Here is a 27,996-nt window from a genome sequence, read left to right as displayed (position 1 = left end):
GGAAGACTTTGAAAGACGTTCGGTTGCCATGGAAACGTGTTCGCATCAGAGACCCGGGCGAGCCGCCTCGTTAGACGATAGTCTGAGCCGATACATCAATAGTTAGTTATAAATAGCTATTTGTCCGGTCGCTTAATGACAAGTCGTGCTGACTGTAAAGAGTGAAGACTTACGGGCCCGAGCGGTACTCAATCTGCACATACCCGCCGAGAACAACAACGCCACTACTACCAGACTACTGCTACAGCTACTGACGGTAGGCTAACTATTGCTTCAGTTGTGTGCGTGTGTGTGTGTGTGTGTGAGTGTGTGTGAGAGAGAGAGGAGCAGGCAGGCAGGCCCACCAACTACTACATCTGTAGTGAGTGGAAACCCTCGTTGTTTCTCAATAGAGTCCCTGAACTGTGTTAATATTTCGCAGAAATCAGACAACTAAAAAACTCAGACAAACCATCCCTGGGTTAGGGTTAGGGTTGCTCCCTCAGCCTGGGTCTGAGTGCAGTGTGAAAAGCACTATTCTTCTCCACTTTGGTGAAGCAGGTATTGTTTGCATCTGGTCCGACAGGTCCGACAGATTTTTGCCCCCATGGTGAGTCACACTGTGATAAATCCAGCCATGAAACTTTCTCAGTGTGTGGTTCAGATCAAAATGAAGGCGGAGTTTGAAGATTACTGCCCTGCTCCATGCACATACATTTTTCTTGCTGTTCTGATCACTTATTCAGCTACTCAAGTCAGAGATATCCTCTGATTAAATTTCAAGTTTTCAGATGAGATCTGGAATGATATATACTTTCTGTGAAGATTCCCAGAGGACCACTTTAGGGCTTCTGACTAACCTTTTCCCCAAGTAGCTTTGGTGCCCCCCCAGTGAACATTTCAGGGGCCCCAGCACAAAAACTTAAGAGCTCTGCATGCGTTGAAAACATTCATGTTTTTTCATCTTTACTGATAAATGCTGAAGTAATGAATTGACATTTGCAAAATTAACAGTATTCTGTTTTATTTTAAAGAAGTCATAAACTGATGTAGTGCTTTGAGAGAAAATCCTAATACTATTACAGAAAAACATCAAATTGATAACAGAAAGTTTAATCTAGGTTTAAATAATGTAAATAAAACAAGTGTTTTCTATTTTCTTAATGGGATACAGGCTAAGAAGAGGGTTAGCTTTTTATCAGTTTATCAGTTTGTTGTCACATGTTTTTTAAGTGGTCAGTAGATTTGAAAAGCACTATAGAAATGAAAGTCCATTTACATATGTCTCCATTATTAGATTCTTTGTGATGCAGACTCAAAATTGTATATACACGTGTATTGTGTTAGATGTGTCCAATTTATGGATGAACAATATGTATTCTTTTAAGCTGATAGCCTACTGATAAGTTGTAATTACCTGCTTTATACTGATGGCCAATAAATACCATAACCAATCTATTCACACAGCTTCTGACCTTTGGTTTATGGACACCTGCGGGAAAATAAATGTAAAATTTGCTTTTGAAAAGTGAACTTCAAAGTATATGTAAATTAAGCTCAACTTCAATATACTAACTATAAATAAACCTATTCTACAATATTGTAAGTGGTATGTCAGTATACTTCTAAAAAGTGTACTTTTTTGTTAGTGTATTGTAAATGTACAGTTACTCAGTGGTGTGCTGATGAGTGTGTTTGCTCTTTGATTGGCTCATACAACATAACGTGTGGCACCGGTGAAGAGAGTGTCCTCGCTTCCCTCCCACTATAGTTTTGTGCATATCTTTTTTACAGTTAGCAGGGTGCTCTTGATTAAGCTACTGAGGTGGGTAACAAGCACAGTGTGCGCCGGTCTCAGCAAGGACTAATTGTCGTGGTGACAAAGTGTCCGTTGAATTACATCCTGTTCTGACAGTTAGCAGGGCGTTCTGGCACAGGCTAACTAGGTAGACTAGCTAGCAAGCGTGTAGCCACAAGTTTCACAATAAAGGCTTTTAAAGGACTAAATGAAGGGATGCTTGTAAAGAAGTTTATAGGAAATTAAACCAGTTTGTAACTTAAAGCCAGAGCCACTTTGTCAGCGGTGGTTCTTTGATAGTGTGGGGATTGGGACAAGCACGCCATTAAGACACACCTTCAAGCAGGTAGCCCAGTTCTGATGAAAATGCAAATCCCCAGCCGCGCCAGTCAAATCAGGTGGAGCCAGGTAAACAGATGTAATTGAAAAACGGTATAAGGCATATGATGCAGGGTGCATATTAGCCGTATTGGCACCTCCCTTCCCTCTCCTCATGTCTTCCTCGGCTTCCTGTCAGCAGACAGACTGGTACAGACACTCCACCAGGTTTGGTGTCAATATTTCGAAGGAAAGGACTTGCCACCCCCTAGTTGTCCGCTCCCAGCCACCAGTTCACCCCATCAGCCATCAGAGGCCTCAGCACTTTACAGAGAGACCTGTCCATTTCCCTCGCGACCCTGCTCACTTGCCCCCCAGGCGACCGCAGGCCTCGGCGCTTAACCATTGACCCCCCCAGAGCCCCAAAAGCCCAGGGGGCCAGGGATTGAAGCCTGGACTGGCAGTCGGTTAGTCCACAGCAACTCAGCTTAACCCGGGGGTACAAGCTTCGATTTCGATGCTGGTCCCGAGCCTCCAGCCACGTCAAAATAACAACAGTACCAACCCATAAAAAATCCTAGCCCTGACCCAGGAGTTGAGCACCTTCCTGGCCAGGGGTGCCACCACTGACTAGGCAAGGCAGTTTCTTCACCTCTCGGGCAAATTGACACCTGCTATGGCTATCGTTACTTTGGGCTTACTAAAATTACGCCCCCTGCAAAGGTGGCTGGAAAGCTTTTACTCAGATCCCAAGTGGGACAAGCACAAAAAGCTCAGGGTGCCCTCCGTGGAATATACCTGCCAGGGATTCAGAACCAGGTCACAGACTTCCTCTCCCATCAGAAAAAAACCCTGCCAAGGGAGTGGCGGCTTCCTCTGGAGGTTGTGCAGAACATCTGGGGTCTCTGCAGGGCAGAGGTGGATCTCTTTGCCTCAGAGACGTCAACCCATAGTCCCCTCTGGTTCTCCCATGACAGAGAACACAAGCCCTCTGGGCCAGGATGCTCTGGCTCTCAAGTGGCCAGAGTTTTTTCTCTACGCCTTTCCTCTATTTATTTTTCCAACACTGCTCAGGGTGCTTCATTGGGGTCGTAGGGTTTTTCTAGTGACCCCCTTCTGGCCAGCCAGGACTTTGTTTTCGCTGTCGCACCGACTCCGCTTCAGGACACCCTGGCCGAAGGTCACAGGTGACTGTTTATATAAATGCCCGGTCTGCATGTCCGTGAGATGGAAGATATCCACTAATAAGTACTGCCTCTGGCAGTTATCCAGGGTTTTAGAACCATGGTTACATTTGTAGCCTTTGTTTCTTCAGCACGGTCTACATCAGGGTCACCAACCTTTTTGAAACCGCAAGCTGCTTCAAGGCTACAGAGTAATACGAAGGGCTACTTGTTTGATACAAACTTCCTGAATAACCTAATGTTTAATGTTCACCTTTAATAATAACATTATTATTATTAATAGAAAATGAATATTCATGTATGTGAAGAGACTGTCTGATTGTAAATGATTCCTCACAATAATTAACAATGATTTCCCATGGTAGGAAACACAGATATATTTAAACATGCAACATTTTTTATTTCTGTTAATCTGTTTCAACATTGAAGGTCACAGTTATTGCATCTTTTTCTTGACAGCTTTGTAAGAATGAGCACATTTGTTGCATTTTATTCAAAAACACACCTGTCTGTAACATTTTTTAGGAAATCATTAACTGTCACATCTTCAAATCATGCCCCGTTTGTACAGACCAATACCTTTGTAAAATTTTTGAACAAATCATGAACTCTGTCCCATGTTTGTACAAATGATCAATTCACCAACATCAACTCTTTCACATTTTTTTAATTAATCATATTACTTTAGTACTAATCACCAATCTGTAGCAGTTTTAACAAATCATCACATCTGTTACACTTTTTCAACAAATAATTTTTCACATTTTGGTACAATATTTGAGTTTAACGTCACCATGGTGTTTCTGTCTGTAAATGTCTGGTAGTGGGAAGCCTGGTATTGCATTCTGTTCACCAATGTACTGTTATCTGGGGTAAATTTGGACACTGCAGCTCTGAGTGGGTCTTGTAGATGTTTATCAGTAAGGTGTGTTCTGTGTTTGTTCTCGATGAAGTTCATGTCAGAAAAGGCTGAATCACAGAGACAGGTCGAACCAAAAAGGCAGGCAACTTTCATAGCTGCTGTGCATACACCTTTGTGCTTTTCTGTGTACTCAAGGCACCACAAGTTTGGTGCACCCTGATTGTCTTTGAGGTGGACGTCATTTCGCAACATTAGGATTTCAATCTCCACCTGTCCAGCATCCAAGCTGAATGTTGCATTTCGTTACTCAGCATGTCATGTCCACTTGCAAGAAAGGATGTTAAATGAATAACACAGATGTTTTAAAAAAAATATTTTCACTGTCAATTAATTTGTCAATCAGTTTTCAAGAAAAAGTCTCAGCAGGCAATCGGGCAGCTGTAGCTTAGGAGGTAGAGCGGGCCGTTTAGTAATCGGAAGGTCGCTGGGCCGAATCCCTGGAGCAAGATACTTGAGCAAGTTACTGAACCCCCAAATTGCTCCTGTTGAATGGGTGATTGTGACACACCTTGTAAAGCGCTTTGAGTGGTCTGTTGACGTTATAGAAATGCAAGAACATTTACCATTTACAGTCATTGTGTGGCATTTCTATGAATAAACTCCTGAAAAGATGAATCAGATAATCAAATACATTTTCCTGTTTTCCTGTCAATCAACATTCTGTCTATGGTTTATGTTGTGGAGTCTGATACTCAAAGATACACTGTCTTTGGGTGACTGGTTTTTCTTGAATTTGCTTTCCTATTGTGTGTGGCTGTTCGCAGTTTCACACACTGAATCACTTGTAATGCAATATTGGTAGAGTTGCCTCACCTGCTTAAATCTTTGCACCATGTTTGAACATTTGAACTCTCAATGGGTCAAACAAAGTTACAGAAGAATATATTTCTTCACCAACCTACACTGGAATCCATGCAGACAGGTTATATTTGCTCAGGTTTTGAAATATGTGTCAGAGATATCTGCCTCCCACCGAATACAATGGACGTGTTTATCATAAGTAACCAGGACTGGGACATTAAATGACACATTGCTATCACATGCTATTTATACTGAAATGTTGAAATGTAATTTTTTTCAATGCTGCGCCTCAAACTAAATTCCACCCAAAACCATTGTATTGGGGTGAGGGGCAAAAATCTCAAAAAACTGAAATCTCTGAACAAATAATTGTGTCTAGCCGAACAACTGGGCTTTTTTTTTTTATTATTACCCTTAATTTCCATTTCTTTGAGATTTGCTCACACAGGGGAGCCAAGTCAGATTCACATATCTCTCTTTACTGGATAAACTTGTTGAAAATTGTAAGAGATTTCATCATCAAATTGGACGCCAAATTTGCCAAACACAGCCTCCTTCGTATGATGGAACATCTAGTTTACAAAAATGTTACCAAAAAGTAAAACAAAGACCTTCACAGGTACTGCTCTTGGAAATCAGCAGATAAAAACATAAACATTTAGCAGTGTCGACAGTGGAACAAGAGGCAAGAAGTTTCTCGGTTCAATGCCCAGTCCTGACTTTAATACCTGCTTTATGTTTGTGTGGGGTCTATCCGGGTCCTTCCTCTCACAGTCCAAATACAGGCAGGTGAGGTTAATTGGTCACTGTAAATTCTCCATAGGTGTGAATGTTTGAATGTTTGTTTGTTTGATATTTTCAAACGTTTTTAATACTCTTCTCAACATGGGAGTGGAGAAATATGCTTGCTTTATGCCAAAGTATGTTTGATATTATTGCAACATTCCAAAACAATGACAAATACGGTCCAGAATATTCTCCTGAATAACTTTATCAGGAATGGCTGGAACAACCGTCTTTGAACAGAGGAGGTGGCCTACAACATTACATATGACCCATCTACAATGCAGCACTGTACGGAAGAGGATTAGGGCCACATGTGAATTTTCTTTTTAGTTCTGACTTTAAAGTCAGAATTCTGAGAAAAAAGTCAGAATTCTGAGATTAAAGTCAGAATTCTGACTTTTTTCTCAGAATTCTGACTTTAATCTCAGAATTCTGAGAAAAAACTTATTATTATTAAAGGACTTTAATAAAAAAAATTCACATGTGGCCCTAATCCTCTTCCGTAGCACTGTGTCCCCTCCCCAGACAGCTTAACAACCATTCACACCTGGCTCACCTACGTTAGGCCCCGTCCAGACGACAACGCTGTTTTGTGAAAACGCACATGTATTGCATCGTTTTGGCCAACCATCCGTACGGATCCTGAAAACGCAGCGCCTGAAAACGCACACTTCCGCATACTTTCCAAAACGATGACGTCATCGCCCCAATCCCGCGACGTCTCATAACAACAACAACAACAAGGGCGGACTACATGCTTGTGTTCATGCCGCGGAAGATATTGAGCCTTTCTTGCAACTTACTCGCCTTGTAGTTGAGTGTGAGTCGCAGCAGCAGTTCGACCTCATTAGCGGTCCACACAAACGATTCTGGTTTCCTTGCACTAGCCATTTTCATCTTCTTCTTGTTGTGTTCGGTTTTTCCGTCTACTGTCTGTTTGTTTACAGCGCGCAAGCTTAATGCGCATGCTCCGGGTCTTCTCCGTTTTTGGTGGATGTCAAGCGCCACCTATAGGCCTGGAATATGAACTACAGCGTTTTCGGTCGTTTTCAGTGGATCCGTGTGGACGCAAATATTCTTGAAACGATGCCGAGGAAGACGGAGAATAAAAGGATCGTTTTCGCCCGTTTGGACGGCCCCTAAACTCAGAGCCCACATATGTCCATAAAGACTCTGTGAGTACACATCCACACAGAGTTTAAAAGCCAGTAAACTCCCCTCCTTAGCTTAATAAGAACTGAAGAAACCTTGGATGAGAGGTGCAACGTCTTCAAGAAACTGAGACAAGACCAGTTGCCTACGATACAGCACTTAGAATTACCATGACCTGGATGACTGAGAACTGTCATCAACATGTCACTTTGTTGATGCATTACATTTAATCCAGGGTCTAGGCAAAAGGAGAACAGTAATTGCCTGCAGCAGAAACAATGACTGTCTTAGATGATTAACAATGAAACTCTGCTGTACTTTGCAGGCAGGAGGAGCTGAACCTGCTCCACATGCAGGTTGCCTAGCTGGAGGGGCAAAGAGTTAGAAAGACTGAGTCGAGGCAGGAAGAGCTCAGTAAAAGTTGGCACAAAGCTGCAGAGTACAGGCTGCAGCTCGACAAGCTCAAGAGGTGAGTCAGGGAAGAAACAGAAAATAAGCAACAGAAAGGCAAAAAGAATAAGATAACAGCTGTGACTACTGTCAGCACATTCTAAATGTACTGTTATAGCACTATAAGCGAGTCACTTACTATGTGTGAGAATAAGAAGTGTGAACCCCACCACACAATACTCTGCCAAATCAATGTTAATCACACCAAAGGATTAACATTAAGGATACCTAAAGCAAAGACCCACCCCAGCCACAGTCTGTTCACCCTGCTGCTATCTGTAAAATGATACAGTATCTGGCGCCAAACCACCAGACTATGGTGCAGCCTTATTTCCTCAATTCTCCTCAACTCACCAATTCTCTGTTTTGTTAAGAAATAGATTTTTGTTTTGTCTTTCCTGTGAATGAAGCACAAAGGTTTCAAACCTAATTTCGTTTTTTTAAAACCTGTTAAGTAAAAAAATAATAATTTGACCTTGAAATCAGTTGAAACTGTTTTGAAACAGCTGCTAAAAACTGGCAGATAAGATGCACCTTAGACACAGAAGCAGACAGGCTAGTCACAGCGGCGACAAAGCCCTCCCACAACCTAATTTTGACCATCAGTAAAAACTAGGTATGCTAGGTTCCACATTTTGCTACGGCATCATGGGACTGTGACAATATCTACCAACATATCACATGGTTATTTTGCTCATGGATATAATAGGGGAAATCAGTATAAATGCATTCTACGAGCTGTCATCATTGTATTTTTCAGTTCGAGCAACAGATGGTACAATCATACTGGTCAGGAAGACAGCCTCTCGTTATAATGTGTCCCCGCTAAGTCCTACTCCACCTCTGACTGGTTGGTATCGTTAGCTGCTTTCTCTATGCTCAACACAAACTGTAAAATCACACAGTAGTTATGCTCTCAAAAAACAGAAAAGTAGACAGTAAAAACCAGAGACGGAGTCTGGTGGATTTGATTATGGAGATAAATTAAAAAGTTCCTGTTGGTCTGGACTATGAAAAGTAATGGTGGCTTGGTTTGGGGCAGGGATTTGCATTATCTTGACAACAGTGTTACCTACTTAGAGGTGTGTCTTGAATTATTTACACACTTGTGTTGAGTAGTTGTTTAATGAGAGAATGTAGGTACACTTTCTATCTGTAGTTTTGTCAAAGAATTGCCGCTAATAAAACTCTACTCATTCGGTTGTGACATTTTTCCTATTAATGGCAAATGGACTTGCATTTCTATAGCACTTTTCTAGTCTACTGACCACTCAGAGATCTGTACAACACTTGTCACATTCACCCTTATGTTCATACACTAATGGTAGTGGCTGCCCTGCATGGTGAAAATCTTCTCATCAGGAGCAATTTGGGGTTCAGTATCTTGAGGATAATGATGCAATATTACACAAGACTAGGATTGTCATTTAATTTGAAGGTGAAATTAGAGTCAGGAGTTCTTCAACAATGGGATGACGATCAGACAATCAATGGGTGCCCTGTTCTATTTAAAGAACAGGGATCTATCTTGTCTATCTAGATCTAATCTGATCTTCACAACACATGTTTGTGCAAGTGTATCATGGTACGAACAAAGGAGATGTCTGAGTACCTCAGAAAAAGAGCTGTTGATGCGCATCAACCTTGGGTCTGTTTTGCTGCATCTGGGCCAGGATGGCTTGCCGTCATTGATGGAACAATGAATTCTGAATTATACCAGCAAATTCTAAAGGAAAATGGCAGGCCATCTGTCTGTGCACCGAATCTCAAGAAAATGTGGGTCATGCAGCAAGTCAAAGACCCTAAGCACACAAGTCTTTCTACCAAAGAATGGTTGAAGAAGAATAAAGTTAATGTTTTGGAATGGCCATGATAAAGTCCTTAATCAGCTGATCATTTTTGTGATTGTTTATATTCTTGTAATCTGTTGTTAGCTCCTCAGCAGCTTCAAAGATGGCATCTGTGCCTTTTTCTCTCATTGAACTAAAGTGGTAATAATTCTACATGTAGCTGTTAATGTAATTTTTCTTTGCCATCGTGCATAAAAGCTACATTAGCTGTGCATCAGAGACCTTGATGGTAAGTCTTATGTCTTGACATTTACTAATATCTAACTGTATGGCTATTTCTGTCAAGATGTGAGGATGTGCTATCGGCTCTGAAGGAAGCAGCGGGAGGGTCAGTGTCAGAACCAAACAGACCAGCTGCAGAAGACTTAGAAACACATGGTCAAACTACAGAGGAATATGGAAGCTCTGGCAGCACAGGCACACCATATACAGGGAAACCAGCAGGAGGCCATGAAACAGAAAGACGAGACAATCGAGAGGTAAGACTGACACTGATTAAAAAAAGACCAGAAAGGTTCAAAATCATGGTATTGCCAATAGGGTAATTCCAGGCCAACTCACCTAAGCCCTCCCAGCTGTTGGGGATTTTCTTGAAAAAAGAAATCCCTATCACTATCTGTACTCCAAATACTTTTGAATTTGTGAATTTTGAAGTGTGGCCCCTCTGAGCTGAATTCAAGCATTTTTGTGATTCCTTGTATGTGTATTTTAAACCTCACCAATAGCTCATTGTTTTCTGGTTTTGTCCTGAACATCTAAGAATGAAGACTGTCGTTTACAAAATTTCATATTTCTACTTGACTTGACTTTCTTACAAACACATTTTGGTGCGTGTGCAAATTTTGACACACAGAGAGAACACGCACTTTTGATGCCCCACTGTGATGGTGAACGTAATCTCCCATGTTATAAACAACTGCAACAGAACATGGACATATCAATGCACAACCCCAATGCATTAAAAAAATAATAAATTATCAGAGCCAGCCACTTCATAATAAAAACATGTCTTACCGTTATTCGTTATCCATGTCTACCTCTTCATCCTCCTCTTGCTCGCTTTGTTCTTCCTCTTGCTCATATTCCTCACTGTCCTGTCTTTCTCCCTGGTGTGCTGGCGCAGCTATGTCACTAACATTAGTGCTAGCAGTGTTAGCGCTAGTGCTAGCTGAAGCTGTACTTGATTTTAAAAACAATTCACTCAGTTTGCAGCATTTTTCACCGTCAGCCGACAGTGCTCTCTTCGATTTCTCTCTCTTTTTCCGCTCCCCCCTTGTGTTGCTTGATGCCTCGATTCACTCATGCACGTTTTTGAACATCTGAATAAGACATATCGCTACAAAACAACCCCAGAGTGATATAAAAGTTTGTGACTGTAGACTGTAGAGGGTTACCATGACTGTGATTGAGAGACTCGTATGTGGTATATAAATACTGATCAGATTGCCACGCTGTTAAGTGCGAAGGAATTGGAGAAATTCGTCAGCCATTTAGCCTAAGAACATTATTGATGCTTGAAAGGGGGCAGAGAGAAATGAGATTGGGGCCGCATGGCTGTGACAATCATGCCACTCTGTGATTGGGCCCACAAGGGCCCGTGGCCCCTCTGGCATCTGCCCAAATTCCAGATTACCAGTCCGTCACTGCATATAAGGAATCACAAAAATGCTGAAATTTAGCTCAGTGGGCCAAACTTTCATAACTTGAAAAGTATTTTAAGACCAGCCATAGGATTTTGCATAACTTAATAGACTTTTTTCAGGTTTGTGTGTTCCTTTTCTTTTTTGTATGCAGTGTGTGTGTACTGCAAAAACTGCTCATTCAGACACCAGCACCTGTTAGCTGTGATGATGTAACCAGCTGACTGGAGATCCTCTGCAAGTGTTTTTGTGTGTGTGTGTGTATGTGTGTGTGTGTGTGTGTGTGTGTGTGTGTGTGTGTGTGTGTGTGTGTGTGTGTGTGTGTGTGTGTTTTCGAAGGCTTCATACAGAGGTAGAAACAATCCGCGCTGGCTGGGACAAGTACATCAATCAGGTGTCCAGTGAGATGGTCTTCAAGGAGACAAAGATTATCATGCTGCAGGAGAGAGAAACCAAACTAAGGACTGAGTTGGAGAGGAGCAGAGAGGAGATCAAGCGGTGAGAAAACCACAAGAAGAAGAGGGTAGACAGTCAAAAATGAAGAAGAAAATTGTGGAAAGTAGGAGATGGATAAAAATGCATGGATTAAGTACCAAGAAGTCCCACGTAATCTCGCAAGGACACAGTTAAGACATTTGATGGCTATGAAAAGGCACAAACAAAAGGTGGAAAGATTTGAGATGATGTAGCTTTGAAGATGAATGATATGACCCAGTCTGCCTTATTCTTACAATGTATCAAATGCATGTATGTGTTGCCAGTTACAAGCGACAACTGAGTGCTGGATGGAAGAGAGAGAAGGCCTTAGAACAGATGCGAGTTCAGGTGGAGCTGGAGTGGCAGAGACGCTGTGAGGACATGAAGGCTGAACACTACCTTGCTCATGAGCAGCTAATACAAGACCTGACCCAGGCTAGAGACCAGGTCAGCCTCTCATACATTACACAACCACCCCGCACAACGTCTGTGGATTTTACTGGTGCACATGCATAGTAGATTCCAAATACTGTAGGATTTTGAATGTGAGTGCAAATGATCTCCATCTTCCATTCTCGAAATAAATAGAAAGGAAATCTAATTTGCTTGTTTTTATAATAAGACAGAGGTTGTTTATTTGAATTTGAAACGCCTTTGAATCCACGTGCGTTTTGTATTGGTGCATGCATCAGAATATTTGTATTTATATTTTTGTTTAGCGTAATGTGCTGTACCATTCATCACCATTCACCGTTTTTTGACATTCATCAATCACTCATTCCAACCCAGACCTTCAGTTAACAGTTTATGTGGATAAAGAGGATGCGCGTTGAAACAAATCCATCCTAGGGCATCCCGGCTTGAATAGAGGACTGAAAGCCATAAAACAAAGTTGAATACATCTCTAAAAACACAATGGATGGATAAAGAATTACGCCTGTCGGACATTGACGAAAGAAACTGCTTGTTTATAGAAACAAAGCGGAATACAAGAAATTAAAATAATGTAATCACGAGTATTGACGCACGTTTACAGGGGATTTATCTCTGTGGCAATTAACTGAACGGATGAAGCTGTATGTTTGATGTCACGATTGAATGCCTTTGTTCCCTGCAATACGTGGATAGTTTAACACTGGATAAGAAGTTCAGAGCTTCCCATGAAGTGCGCACAACCACTGTGTGTGACTGTACCATAATAAAAAAGTGGATGGTTGTACATGAGCATTCATATGACCATATTGTCACCCCCACAGCAACCTTATTATTATTATTATTATTATTATTATATATCCATATGAATCATATGGATAATACTGTTTATCCATCATATTATTTCATCCTAAGCTTCAGATTAAACTAAGAATGTACTGTCAGTTGTTTATTCTAACATTACATGCATATACACCGTTGTACACATACCTGCTTCATGTGTATAGTCACACCTTTGGCATACTTGTTTTACAAACAGCATTTGCGAATGCATTACCATCAAGGAGTGAAGGCTTCTTGAATCAGCAGGTGCATTCATCTCTGAGGATGTAGTTGGATGGATTCTAAAAGAGGATTTACGTTGGTCTCTATCAGGCAAAAGCAGAGCTGAAGGAGAAAGAGCAAGAGCTGCTGGCCTTGACTGTCGCCATGAAGAGAGAGCAGACAATCCAGGTGAGAACCTTACAAAGCAAAGTTAAAGCTAGCATTTAATGAAAACAGATGAGGAATTGTTTTCATAGTTGACATTTCATTACCTTTCCTTTGACATGTCTGCACAAGTCTGCATGTTTGTGTGGAGGAACATCTTGCTTTTCATTTTGCTGCAGCAGTGTGTCATCTAGAGATTTGGGGGCTTGCCTATTTCTTCTGGACATGGACACAGTTCTCACCCAAAAGAGACCTGACAGAAATTCTACACAGACATATCGACATCATACCAGTGTTTAGCTGTGACTTTAATGTCAATACTCTGTAGAGTGTGTCAAAGACATGAAGGAATATACACAACAGATGAAGGGCAGTATATTTCCAGTGCAGTCTCTTTTTCTCTCTCTCCCTCCCTCTTTCTCTCTCCGTCTCTCTACATGCAGGATGTGTGTCTCAGCCATAGGATATCTGTTGTATAGGTAACACGAGACATAATCCAGCTGTAGTGACATCTCAGTGTAGTGCATGGAGGATTGAGGTATACTACCTTGATACCAACACTAAAAGTGTTCCTGTAGCTCCTCAGCAGCTTCAAAGATGGCATCTGTGCCTGTTTCTCTCATTGAACTAAAGTGGTAATAATTCTACATGTAGCTGTTAATGTAATTTTTCTTTGCCATCGTGCATAAAAGCTACATTAGCTGTGCATCAGAGACCTTGATGGTAAGTCTTATGTCTTGACATTTACTAATATCTAACTGTATGGCTATTTCTGTCAAGATGTGAGGATGTGCTATCGGCTCTGAAGGAAGCAGCGGGAGGGTCAGTGTCAGAACCGAACAGACAACAGACAACTGCACATTTTCTTCCATCAAGGAGCACTACAAGCTTTGGCACAAACCTGACTCTCCAATTAGGCATCTTTCCATTGCCCCCATGATCTCAGTGCTACCATTATCAGAGCGATACTACACCTGCTTTGTTTGTCTTAGTTCCATGATAAATAATTGCTTAATAACGTTTACACAATGTATCGTCAGATGATATGTATCACCTTTAAGCCAGTGATGCTGGGTAGATTTAAATTTCTATCATTCTCATAAGGGTTTGCTAAGCCATTGCAGGCTACACTCCTACACACCCATATATTTCACGGCTGTTCTTTTTTTGGACTGTGGCCTTTTCTTCAAGGGTCCTGAGTGGTGAGTGGTATGTTGGCCTTTTACTCTGGCACCAAGAGGAAAGGCACATAAGGTCCTGTCCATATAAACCTTCTCAAATGACAAAAAGACACTTCTAGCTAAATACCTGGAGATGTGTGTGTGTGTGTGTATATATATATGTATATATATATATATATATATATATATATATATCCCTCTCTCTGAAATTTACATTATTGAAGTGTCTCTCCCCCACAGTTAAGGCCATACTAGCAGCATAGCTATATACTATAATATGTAATGGTATTATCTGCTCAACTTATGACTGTCCTGCTTTCTCTTTTTTCTCCTCTTCATCTTTTTTCTTCTTTCTTTTTTCACTTCAGAGGGATAACTCCTCTTTCTGTTTTTTTTGTTCGTGGCTTTCCCCTTTGTTTTCACCTAATGCGATTAAGCACACACCGCTTCGGGAGTAGGTGGAGTCAGGTGGGGCCCACTTAGGGAGATCACGTCCTGTCATTGCAAACTTTATGCATTGACACTGCTGTTGTTTAAGGTTCGTCAGCCCTCGGGGGCCCCCTATGGGCCTGGGGCCCAAAGCGATTGCCTGCCTTGCCAGTTGGCAAGCGGCGCCCCTCCATAGTTGACCTATTACAAAACATGAATATGCATACAGTACACTACTCTGTTCAGATAACTGTGTGTCAACCTGCAGGGTCCCACAACAAAGGTGGAATCTGTGGCCTCAGAAGAGCTCTGTCGTCTGCAGGAGCAGAACAGCAATTTGCGGGCCATGGTTACCCAAATGCGGAAAGACATGGAAGGTCTCAGCCATCTTCTACCCCATACCCAGGCCCAGCCTTGGGATTCTTCTCCTCAGCCTGTTCATCAAGGAGCCCCTGATCAGATGGCCACTGGTCCACCAGCCCAATCCACTGTAATTTCCTCCAACATCAGCCCAGCAGGTGTGAACTGCGCTTTTATAACACGAAGATTTTTGATGATTTGGCAATAAATGTGAAAAAACATTACATTTATGTTTACATTTTCATTTAGAGCATTTAGCAGACGCTTTTGTCCAAAGTGACTTACAAAGAGTACATTTGTCACAAAAAAGAAACCACAACATATCACCGTCGATAAAATAAGAATGTTCTAACAAAACTCCTCCAAGTCCACCTCTGATTGCTTGTGTTCTCCATGCTTGACCCAAACTCACTCAGTAGCTCTGGTAATGTCTGCTTTTCGGGTGGATTAAAAGATGCTCTTCGGCCTCCCTCCCCAGCCTTCTGCTGGCCCTGACTTTACGCTAGCATCAAAATCGCTATTTTTAAAACACTAGGAAGGCTCGACACAACATGAAACTGTGCTCGTAGTATCACCAGGGTCTCTACACATGAACACGGGCATTGATAACATTGTTTGTGTTTACAGAGTTTACTAAAAAGAACGTTTTTGGACAACTCATGTTAGCAGTAGCACCTCCGGCACACCGCCGTCATGGCAGACAAAAAGTGTCGATCCCCGAGTGCGACCTAACAGGCAGGCTTGAGGAGCGGTCCACCATTACTCTCCTGCCTGTAAATCTACGGTAAATCTTTAAAGTGCCTCTTTCGTCGTAAATATGCTTTTACATGACGGTTTGACTCATATTCAATCGCAAGTACAGCCTCGGTTGCTTTTTGGCAAGAGTTTCACTTTAATCTACATGGTCCACGAAAAATCTTTGTCACTGCAAATGACACGATATTATTATGTCCCTAACTGTATGTTCATTGGCATTCTGGTGTTAATGGGTTGCGCTTTTGTTTATCTCGTGGTTGTGTTTGCGAGCCATAGTTGCCCCCTTAAACAGACAACCACAACTGGCTGTTGTAGCTGCAGTGTCCCGAGGCTGGTTAGGTATAGAGGGAATGGGTTGGGTGGTGGAACTTAGGTGGTAAGGGCAGCAGAAGACTGGGAAAGAGGTTGAAGAGATCGTTGTTTACCCTCAAAACTACTGCTTATAAACAACAGAAAACCGACATCACCCGAGCTACTGTGTCAGTTTTTGAATGCTACATGCTAAGTTGCTTTTATGGTAAGTTCGACAGCGGTATATTCCATACGTTTCAAGATCAATACTATCTTTAACTCCGATGCTCTGCTATGGGATCTCCAGTAGCTCCAAATTGCGCTAATCTGTTTATGGGGAAATTTGACTTCGACTTTGATTATAACAACAATCCCTATTCTGAGTTTACTAAAAGCTATTAGAGGTACATTTTAACCATCCAAGGTCAAGTGTCGACATTAAGGTCAAGGGGAGAATTAAATTGTGGTTAAAATGTCCATGTATTATGTAGGCAAAACAAAACAGGAGCTTAAAACCAGAATCTGTAAGCATAAGTGTTCAATTTGTAACTTCGATGTTAAATCATCAGTAGCCAGGAACTTAAACAGTTATGGCCACAATTTGAGTGAACTACATCATATGGACCTTGAGACAGTGGGAATGCCACAGAGAGGTAGTAACAGGGACAGAATCCTCCTCCAGAGAGAATCCTAATGGATACACTTCCTCAACACTCGGATTCCAAAGGGACTGAATGAGGAGATTTAAGTTACTTTAATATCATGCGATACAAACATGTGCTATGTCGTTTCTGTGATCAAGTAAAGTGCTATTCTGTTGTGAGATTTTGTTTTGTTTGTGTGAGACCCTCTGTTGTCCTTTGCTCTCCTTCAAAAGGATACAGCTCCCTCTATTGGGGTACATCCACTGTGCAGTTTTTGGATAACCTATAATTGGCACCTGTGTAGTTTTACGGTGATTTTGCCAGAATACATGCTAAAGAAGGGCGTATTGTCCCAAACGTCCATGCGGCAAGAATAAACAGTTTGATGGGAGTGCTGTGTTAAATTTTTCTTACTTGTTGATATGTAATGATGGCGATAATGTGCCATTCACAGTGTGTCACCAGGAAAAAAAATAGTGCTTTCAAGAGGAAGACACTCTTTTTTTCCTCCACAGTGAATTAAAAACGAAGAGTTGAGGGAGTAGGGCCATGTTGGTGAAATGTTATAGGTGATTCTCTGATGATACACTGTCTTGTCTTGTTTTGTCGCATTGTGTTTGTGTAAACAAGCACGCTTATAAATGTTGCAGAAGATACTCTTGCAAGTAGATGCAAGCTTCAGGTCCGCTTGTCTTGAATTTCAGGTGTAACACTTTCATAAGTACTACCTACGCACATTAGAAAGTCAGCTCGCATTTAAAAAAAAAAAATAGAATTATGTTTTTTTTTTTTATTGGACATGAAGGTGTGATTAAAATTAGTGTGAAACAACTATGAATAATAATTTAATACAAACATATTTTTGCAGGCCAGATTATTTTATATTTTAGTCTTCAAGCCTTAACAATAATAATAATAATAATAATAATAATAATAATAGTAATATAATAGATATGTACCTCCAACAAAAATCACCTGCATTGCTGCTGTTATGGTTATGTAACAGAACACCATTCATCATCTAATGCTGTTATGTTGCTGTCTTATATTTTCTGATATCTGGGTCATGGGGTCATGTATAGTGAAGCAATGGGTTAAACTAATGTTTTTATTTTTTTTTTCCTTGAGTAGATCAAGAAAAAATAATTAGTAAGTGTCGACCCAGACTACATACAATAGTATACAGTACCATGTCGAGAGAGTGTTAGCATTAACCCTTGGTGCTGGTTATATAGAACAAAGTACTAGCTAATTAGAGTTTTAATGTTGACTATATGATAACACGACAAAGTCTATATTAATTGTGAGGTAGTTTCGATGAGCAGTTCCAGAAATATCGGGAAATATGCCTAATAAAGAATTAGTATGCTGGCTGGTGAAACCTGGCTGCGGATATCATTTAATATAGACGTATTTTAACTTATAATTCTGCATATTGACTAAAATCTTTGTATCAGCACGAATGCCATTTTAATGAGCTTTATTTTCAAAGGGTTTTTGAGGAAACTTTCTCTTTATAACAGTTTTTCTCCTTTTCTTTTATGTGGTATGGATGTTCAGGTGGTGTGTGCCTTGAGAAACATGCCAATACCTCTGCTATGACAAAGAAGGTCACAGTGGAACACACATCGAAACAGGTACTAAAGGAAATCAGTGAACCAGATGAAGTTGACCTGTTGGTAACTTACACTGCACAAGTGGTTAAAGCTACTGATCTCAAGTCAAATAGAGTTTTACTTATATAGCACAAAACCCTAATCACATTTCCACAGTAGGCTTTACAATCTGTACAATGAACGACAACATCCGGCCTTAGAACCTCGATTTGAGTAAGGATAAAGGAAAAAAGGATGACACCTCAAGAAGAGCGACAGAGGAGGGATCCCCCTCCCAGAACAGAACAACATAATTGCAGTATTCATTAACAACATATCTGATTGAGTAGATTATATGAAAAGATAAGTTAAGTATGTCGATCCAGAGGGATGACTGAGCAGGCTGAGGCACTGCCAAGTGGTGCCAGAGCCACACAACCCCTCCTCTCCACCATGGTGACCCTGAAGAGGACAGGCCATACAAGATAATTAGCATGAAAATAAATCAGAATGTAGGGAGTCCAAGTGACTGTGGGAAAGTTTCAACAACAGCAAGCAATTAACATAAATGGGCAAGATAATTGCCTTGAATATGAGTACCCCAGCTATCATGGTAGTCTCAGCAGTTTATGTGAGAAAATGGGAATATTTTGTGTCAGCTGCTGCAGCAACTCAAGTTCCTTCAAGTTTAATCTCTTCTTCTTTCCAGAGTGTACCGCTCCATGAGGAGAATCTCTATTTACAGCAACAGCAGGCCTCAAGTCTGAAGTCAGGCGTTTTTTTGGAAAAAGTGCAGTGGGCTAAAAGCAACCCTCCGCTCCTGCGCACAAGGCTAAAGCGAGCGGCATTCTGTATCGCACATCTAAGCAGAGAGAAACAGCAGCTGATAGAGATGGTCAATCGCTTCCGTGGCCAGAACACCACTGCTGGACTAACAGGTACACTAACAGACACACTCACCAGCACACAGACTACATTTAAGAGCATTTGGTGTAGGAACGAACGCACAAAAAAAAGTCTATTTATTTGGTAAACATAGCTAAATTGATTCTGTGGTCAATTCTATGGTCATTTTCAAGGCTGTAGTTTTTGCATTTGTCATAGCTTTACTAATAGGCTGTTTATATTCTTTCAACGGTTGCTTTACAGAGCGGGACTCCTCCACAGAGAAATTAATTGACCAAGATAACCAACTGTCTGCTCTGGAACCGCTGCAATGCCAGCTCGACACACAGGTATCCTTCCCAAGTATCTTCAAATCTTCAAGTATCTCGTCAACTGCTCCTTTTTTCTCAGTTCCATCCAAGGCTCTTCTATATCACACATTTAGTTAATAATGTCTTACGTCAGCTCAGCCAAAACTCAGCAGACACACCAAATGAGCATCAACAGGTGAAAGGATTTTGCTAGGAATAACTGGCAGGCTGTCAGGTAGCTTGTAACAATATCATGGGGGCTGTGGTGTGTAGTTGTCACATCTTAAGCACAGTAAAGGGCAGAAAACATGAAGATAGCAGAACTAAGTCATGTTTTTCTTGAGTTTTTCAAGGGTTGTATGACACCACTGCAACTTGTGTTGAGCTGTAGATGATTGACATTTAATCTAGTCAAGACACCCTCTGATGAAAAGGGAGTATGTAACCCTGTTAACCTGTGCAAATAATGTTTTTTTTTTTATATTATATTAGGCATTTCTTAAGCAAAATTACCTGTCAATGATATGGTGTCTGCTTTCTAGTGTCAGTGTTCCAAGGACAGTCTGAATAAACAGATTCAAACAGCCAGGGTTTCATATGTCACAAACCAAAGGAACCTGTTCTATCAACTTGTGCTGTGGGGTAATCCATCTCATTACATAACGTTACTGGGAAACAAGCTGTACTCAGTATGTAACATATTATCAAGTTTCCATACTTTGAAAACATGCAGGTACATTCCAGCTGCTGTGGAATGGGAGGGGGAATCTGGATCAATTTGCATATCAGTTGAACCTTGTATACGTATTGAGGCATGAGGGGAAGTTGATTCAAGTGTCGGAAAATTGTTTACTTCCTGGGCAACCGCAGTTTCAGTCTCCATAATACTCCTTTGCAGATCCTCCGTAACAGTTACACTTTTACTAACCATTACATGAGGCAAGGAGTATTAATAGCTTTTCAGTGAAAGCCTGCCTTGCCACACTGTTGGTCTCACCTATCACTTTCTTAACAAACACATTCCGCTATAGAGTGGTGTAGGGATGACGTATTCTTGTCAGCCACCCTTTAAGTTAGCGTCACCCTGGTTCTTTCTGGAAAAAAGCCAAAAGCCTCTGGGTTTGTAATACTTACATGTTTTGTTCAGCAAGATAATCTTCACAGATGTACACCACTTCGAAGCGTAAATTAAATCGCTAGAGGAAAAAATGTTAGTCTATAACAACATGACAACATTGAAGTTGCATGACTTAAACGTCACCACCACTAAGCTTCTTCCTATACAGTTACTATACATGTTTTCTATAAACTGATCAATCTACAAGTTGTAAAGTTTGGGTTAGCATAGTTTGAAAGTCTGCCTGTAAAGATGGACTAGTGCGTAAATGAGTCTCTGTGTTCGCCACAATGACAAGCTTACCGAGCTCGCCTGTTGGACAAGTTCTGTAGTCTCATTTAGCCACTTGTTAGCAAGCACCATTTTTTAAGTCATGTAAGCGCTTTAGAATTTAATCGTGGGTCATTTACTGCTGTAGTTCATGTAACAGAACAAAACATGTGAAATATCTTAAGCCTGTTGTAACCATAGACCTAAATTCAAGCATTTAACTAAAAACCCATTCAAAAAACTCACTGACTTTGAGACAGGGGAAAATCCTCACTGATTTCCAGGTTCTGGGATTCATTACTACAGCATTCTATGGCCCCTCTGTCCTGTTAATGAAGTGAAGAATGAAGAAATATCTGACCCCCCCAAATCCTGCCCAGCTTCTCATGTCCTTTCGCAACTAAGTGGGTTTTCTTGGAGAAAACAAATATCTGATTTTTTTTTTTTTTTTTTTAAGATAAGTGAGTAACCTTTTTCCTTTTAATTGGGAAGTGTAAGCGGTTCAGGTTGCAAGATTTTAAGTGTGTAGCCTTATCTATAATTAAATTAGAAGTAGTCCTTGGTGAACCAATAGGAGAGGTGAGACACTACCATGAGTGTGAAGCCAACGTGTGCATTATCAGTCCTCAAGTTTGTGGCATGGTGAACACTTCCATATCCCTTACTAAATATTATCGTTAATAACAAACAGCTCAAGTCTTCCCCCTCAATCCCCAGTCCCCCTCAGGACAGAAAAAAGAAATAAAATCCAGGTAGTGTTTTCCACTTAAAGGGTGTGTCAGTGGGGATATTTACAGATCAGGCTCACACCTGACATACTGGCAGCTTCGTAGCAGAGTATCTTTAAAAAAAAAGTCCCGCAATTTTCCAGCCAGCAAAATGAATGTAGCTTCTGTATATTTATGAATAATTTCTATTATAACTAAAATAAAACATTAAAGTTGGAATACACTCTTCTTAGAAATGATCATCCATCAACAATAAAATAGGCGTAATATAGTGACGACGTCTATAATTATGGTCACGACAAAGTTTCTTCCAATGTCATCTCAATTTGGCAAGCCAGTTAAGTTCAGGACTTCTTGGTGTCGGTGAATACAGACGGCAGCCCTCTCCGGTGTGTTGAAGTAGTGCAAAGAAGCCAAGACCCCAGACAATTTTTCGCTGAGTGTCACTATGATTGCTGAGCTGTTGTGATGAGAAGTAGTAAGTGTCACCGGTACAAGGACAGGCCAATGATGCTTCCAATGTAATAAGAAAGTGGTGCGACACGGCAGAAGAGACAGCAGTGGTACTCAGGGCTGACACATCTAACCATGGAAAAGGTCAAGACTCCAGAGTGTTACGACTAGAATAAGTAGGTTCTTGAACAAGCTGAATGAAGTCAGAAATAGAGTGGCAGAAAAGCTTTACTTAGAGTGTTAGAAGGCTTATTTAAGTTGATATCCAGATCCTCAACCCTATCTGCAATAAATTCACCAAATACTTTCACCTAATGTCCTGGTAGGATTACAACTGGAAATTGATTTGTAGATCAGAGCAACACCTTCCCCCTTTTCATAGGCCAGAGTAACATGGGGTAGTTATAGTCAGGAAGGGAGGCTTCATTTAATGGCAGAAAAGTATTAGGTTTCAGCAATGTTTCACATATGCTAATCATGTCCAGCTTATGCTCAGTAATCAGACCATTCATCAGTAAGTCTTTGGGGCTCAGTGATCTGATATTAATTGAGCCAAATGTAATCGTTTTTAAGCTCATAGGAGCAGCACTTTCCAATGACAGGCCGTTAATTGGAGTTTAGGGTAGATAATATATGAATTGGAACACGATACCTTTAGTAATAGGCTGCCTATGCAGGTAGGGATGATGGGGTGCAGTAGTGATGAGCTTTGGTAATTTAATTTGTAAGACTGTATAAGGTGCTTGCTAAGACTTTTCCCAAATGTCAAAGGTGGAGATAAAAAATAGATTTTTGTTATTTACAAATTCAGAGGATGATTCAGTGAGAGAGTGGCAAGGTAAGTTGACAGTCTCAATGTTGTAAACTAAACATATTAACTAGGCTAGTAGACTCCACACAGCATAACTGTATCACTAGCAGGCTCTCTCTAGTCACCTGCGACCTCTCGAGTGCTACATCCCTTTATTATTTATTCTAAGTCTGGTTTTGTCTGATCAAAAATTAAACATAAAGCAACCTAATCAATCAGTTTTGGTGATCATATACATTTGTGTGAATTAAATACTCTTCGTAGCATGGCCTCTTAACTCCTAAGTGAATATGAATGTCAACAGCCGGTATGGCTGTTGACTTGTCTTGGCCCATTTTAATAGGGCCTGTCTGATACACCCATTAGTCAGAGAAGCTAATCACAGGCACAGTTGTGTCACTACCACAATCTGGAAGAAAACAAAGTATCAGTTGCTACTGAGAGAAATTTGGTCAGGATGGTCAAGAGTCGACACAGGACCATATTTCAGAAAAACTTAATATAGTAGTGAATGGAGAGGGATATATCGAATGTGACTGTTAGATGTGTAGTATTTATAACAATGTATTTTCACAGTCTTAAATTTCATTAGTTTTATCACAAACTTTATTGACTAGAAAAATGATCTTTTAAATTGACAAACATCCTATGTGTAGTTCATGGCACAACTCTAGTGGGACTGAAAGAATATTTGTCTCCCTCCATTAACTACCATACAAAGTTTTTCAAGAATATGTTCCCAAGGGACAAACAGGAAGAGGCATGACTGAAGTTGCTGTGCAAGAAAGAAGCTCTTGTTCCGGATGGCGAAGCTCAATTGAAGTTTGCTGCTAATCAGATGGATTGAAGAAAAAACGGTTAGGGTTAGGCAGAAGAGACAGATTATAGTTCTTTGGCCAAAAATATGATTGGAGGCGAGAAGGTGAGGCCTTAAACCCCAAGAACATCATACCTACTGTCAACCGCTCTGGCTGGGTGCTGCAATGATGTGTTCTGACAGGCAGTCTCAGACTTTTTGACCCCACTATACTGTATGTGTTTTATTAATTAAGGCGATTTTCATTAATGAACATGTTTTGTCACTGTAATTTTAGTAATGATTACATTTAATCCTTTTTTTTTTTTACTTAAGATAGTGCTTCCGTGGTTCCTACATTTCCTATTGCTAAAGTGCTATGCAAATAAAGTCATGAAAAGAGGGTAAATAACAAGACAGGGCTGTCAAAGAATGGTAAATTATTATTATTAATAAGTCTAGGAAACTAGGGGAATAAACTAACATGAACAACCCATGTACTATGCCCTCCAGTTGAAGCTCAATACAGACAGACAAGAAGAAGAAGCTGATTACGTAACCATAAGGGAAGATAGAAGATAGAATGACAAATAATTGAAAAGACAGCCACAACCAACAGGTGACACTTGGCCCTGGTCTTTATTTTTTGTGCTACCACTAGAGAGCAGCGTTGGTTTAGAAATGTGTTTGTCCCTTCAGGAGCTGCAGTACACAATGAGGCAGAGGGCTTGCACTTTTGCAGAAGCACTCCTCCCTGGTACAGAGCACTGACCTCCAGACTTTCCTATTTGCCAGTGTAATTTATGGCTGAGAATCAAATGATTAAAATGGGCCATGAAACGTCATCAGCTGTTGTAATCATAATCACTCCGAAGACGTTAAGAGGCCACGCTACAAAGCAAATTTGATTGACACAACATTTTGATCATTGAAGTTGCTGGATATATATTTTTTGACCCAGCAGATAGGTGGGTGATAAGTAATGTTGTAGGCCACCCGCTGTGTTCAAAGATGGCTGTTCTTGGCCAGTTTGACATAAATTGAGTATTTTACTCCTCTTTCAAATCATCTGTCTTCTCTGGCCAAGATGTTTACATTGTTGTCCTCAAAGGAATGATTAATGTCCTTAAGATGTAAAAGTGGACAAAGCCGGCGCTCCTGTGTTGTGTCATTTGTTTATGGAGAGGTTGTTTTGTATCCCAAATGATCAACCCAGGAGGCTGGATTCAAAATCGCATTCAAAATCAAAATCACAGATCGGATCCCTACAGAATGGGATGGATTAAGTGTGATCACACTGGACCTGGAACTGGGGATGACGTCTGACATCTGATAATGTCCCGCTGGAACACAGAAAATCCAACGTCACTAAATGATGATGACAATGATGTGGACAATGTTGCCACTGACTGTATACGTTTTTGGGTTGATTTGATTATACCGTGTGAAACAAAATTCCCCAAATTATAAGCCTTTGGTAACCAGCGACATAAAGACTGCCATTAATAACAATGAATCTGCTTTTAAAACTACTGATAAGTATGTGATTAAATCATCACAGAATCAGCCAATGTGCAGTGTTTTTAGTGAGCTGTACATTTATTTCAGCAACAGGCTTGTAATGCCGAGATGCTCTTCTGAGAGGTTCGGGGAGTCTTTTGTACCCGCTGCAGTGAAGTTTTTTAATGAACATTGTTGATGACTGTGAACTTACTTCAAATTGATGTAATGATGATACAATGTCGATGACTTGGACTGTGAACAATCTTAAGTAATGTGGAATTATGCTAGCCATGAATGTGTTGATGATGTTAGGGTGCAGTCATTTTGATTTTTACACTTTTCATAATTCATGGTGCTGTGCCACTTATTTTGTACTGCCTTGAGATGTGTGAGTCTTTTTTATAGTTCTACTTGTTGTTGTCTTGTATGTATATAGACACTCACCCAGACACCCCTGCATGGGGGATTAATAAAGTATTTTGTATCGTATCGTTGGATAGATAGATAGATAGATAGATAGATAGATAGATAGATAGATAGATAGATAGATAGATAGATAGATGTCACTCACTTCACCCATCAGTGGCTTATTGTACTTACTCTCTTCTTCTTTAGAGCTCCAAGAACAACGAGGACACTCCTTCGCCCAGCAAATCACAGATGTTTCTGGATGTAGGGCCCAAGCACTGTTCAGGTCTGTCCAGGTCACAACTGTCATCAGAGGAATCATTTTCGTCGTTAAAGGAACTATGGGAAAGATTGGATAATGGATTGAGTCCATCTACTTTCTCAGAAGGTAACCGCACCAGAATAACTTGGTTCGAACACTGAACATTTTCTTTATTTCTTTTTTTTTAATATATTGCTGTTATTTCTTCAAGATTAAATTTGGGTATTTCACATGTCAGTTCAGAAAATCAGCAAGGGGGCGCCGTTTAGCCCAGTGGGTAGAGCAGGCATCCCGTGTAGAGAGGCTTTGTCTTTGATTATATGGGTGGCCCCAGGTTCAAGTCCCGGCCTGGGGCCGTTTGCTGCGTGTCACTCCCCCTCTCTCTCAACCTGTTTCCTGTCATGTCTCCAAGCTGTCCTTCCAAAGGCCAGAAAGGCTCACACACACAAATGCAAAACCCCTCCATCGCAGTGGTTTTATCAGTGATGGACAGAAAGAGGGAGGGATGTGTGTTTTTGGCTGCAGTGTGGCAGCTATCCAGGGGACAGATTCTCAACCAGAGCAGTGATGAGCAGTGATAAGAAAACCAGACAAACCTCACACAAGGTTTCAGTACACTTACAGAAAATACAGTTGTTTGAATAAAGGTAAGTTAAAGCTACTATTTCTCTGACATCATGGAGAAACAGAGCAACATGAAAATAGAGCAAGTGACAGGGATGTTTTGAAATATTGTATCTGTATCTAAATCTTCATTCACATTAAAATAAATATAATATAAAAAATGATATATAACAAAAAAGACTCCAAGGTTCCTTGGTGCGTGCTCTCATTTCCCTTCAAAGTTTGTTCCATCTTATCTTCACCTTTATTTTCGTCTTTATCGCTTCACATTCACATTATTAAGGAAACCATCCTTGTGCATACTTGTGGATCGCTGGACTGTTTCTGTGGTGACTCCTGGTGAAGTTCCAGACATGTTGTCCCAGTTCTGAGTTACAAGATGACAATTATGTGGAGGCAAACAGGCCTGTATGGAACTGAGTCTAGTGCAGTAAAAACACCTGCTGAAAAAATGTAATGTAATAGTAATGTTTTATGACTCTAAATAATTTTCCTGTTGCTGATGGTCAGACACATCAGATGACTGATCTCATCGAACAACCGCAAATTTCAAATTTGGTTAAAGATGCCAGCAAGAGCAAATATGTGTAACAGCCATTAACATTGCACCTCTTTTGTTTGCACCTAAAGGTGAAGGTGAGCCGAGCAGGAGAGAGGTGGCTGAGTCTGGTGGTGCTGGAGCCCAGATGATGGTGCATGGTATTAGTGCCACCATCCAAAGCCAGCCCCCAACCCAGGTCCAGCAGCAGAGGAACCCCTCTACAGCACCATCAAACACTACTAAGACCAGCAGAGCTAGAGCTCCTGATAAGACCAGCAAGATTAGAAATTATAATAATAAAGACTGACCCACAAATACAGGACAGCCTGTCAGTATGCTGGTCATGGGGAGTGCTACTCAGCCTGTATTTTTGCCTGTGTTTTATTACATTGTAAACTTGCCTTTTTAAGGAGTTTTAAAATTTGCTGGTCAGATGATCTTTTTGCATTGATTGAAATCACCTGTTACAAAATCTGACAGTGACTCATCAGGAAAAAGAAGCAAAGTTTTGCCCAAAAAGTCTACCAACCATGACCTGTGATGTCCACAGCTCATCATTATTGTCGGTCCCACATGAGCTATATGAAGAGAAATCCAATGTTTTTTTCTCAGAATATGCAGATACTGCTTTTTGAGCAAAATCTCCATCTGACGTTTCACAAATTGTTTTTTCTCATACATAGATAATGCTGCAAAGCACAATTCACAGTTCTGTGATTTTGCACATATGGAATTAATTTACATTAAACCACATGGGCCATTGAAATCAATACTAAAAAACAACATGGGCTATAAAAACTATTTCTGTTAATAACATGGTTATATAAATTTCTATTAAACATTATCATCTGTAAATTATGTATATACTAAACTCACATGTTATACTTGTTGTGCATTAATTGTAATTGTTATGCAGGTCCAAAAAATAAAGCAGAGCTACTTTTATTCAATCTTATTTAGCCATCCTTCTGTTTCTCTATTGATCTCGGTGTCACTATGTGCTTTAAAAATCTGCCATCATCGCTGTCCTGAA

At 40.6% G+C, this 27,996-nt stretch overlaps 1 protein-coding gene across 3 annotated transcripts; it reads left to right on the top strand.

Moving 5' to 3' along the window:
- Positions 1-14: 14 nt before the first annotated feature.
- On the top strand, positions 15-27,918 carry ccdc57 (coiled-coil domain containing 57). 3 transcript variants are annotated; one of them, XR_003981916.1, is made up of 13 exons: positions 15-256; positions 7,266-7,409; positions 9,527-9,719; positions 11,220-11,378; positions 11,642-11,804; positions 12,945-13,022; positions 14,877-15,126; positions 18,220-18,296; positions 18,964-19,192; positions 19,404-19,489; positions 25,744-25,924; positions 26,706-26,815; positions 27,053-27,181. XR_003981916.1 is itself a non-coding variant. In XM_030400766.1 (12 exons), the coding sequence occupies exons 3-12, from the start codon at positions 9,616-9,618 to the stop codon at positions 27,268-27,270; spliced, it is 1,545 nt and encodes a 514-aa protein (XP_030256626.1). In that variant the 5' UTR covers positions 15-256; positions 7,266-7,409; positions 9,527-9,615; the 3' UTR covers positions 27,271-27,918. The 3 variants fall into 3 exon arrangements, 2 of the variants coding, with proteins under 2 accessions (XP_030256626.1, XP_030256627.1); XM_030400766.1 differs by lacking the exon at positions 26,706-26,815 and having other exon boundaries at positions 27,053-27,918; XM_030400767.1 differs by lacking the exons at positions 7,266-7,409; positions 26,706-26,815 and having other exon boundaries at positions 27,053-27,918.
- Positions 27,919-27,996: the final 78 nt, after the last annotated feature.

Source organism: Sparus aurata, chromosome 20 (genome assembly GCF_900880675.1).
Source record: "Sparus aurata chromosome 20, fSpaAur1.1, whole genome shotgun sequence".
Lineage (NCBI taxonomy): Eukaryota > Metazoa > Chordata > Actinopteri > Spariformes > Sparidae > Sparus > Sparus aurata.
This window is presented reverse-complemented; position numbering and strand designations above follow the sequence as displayed.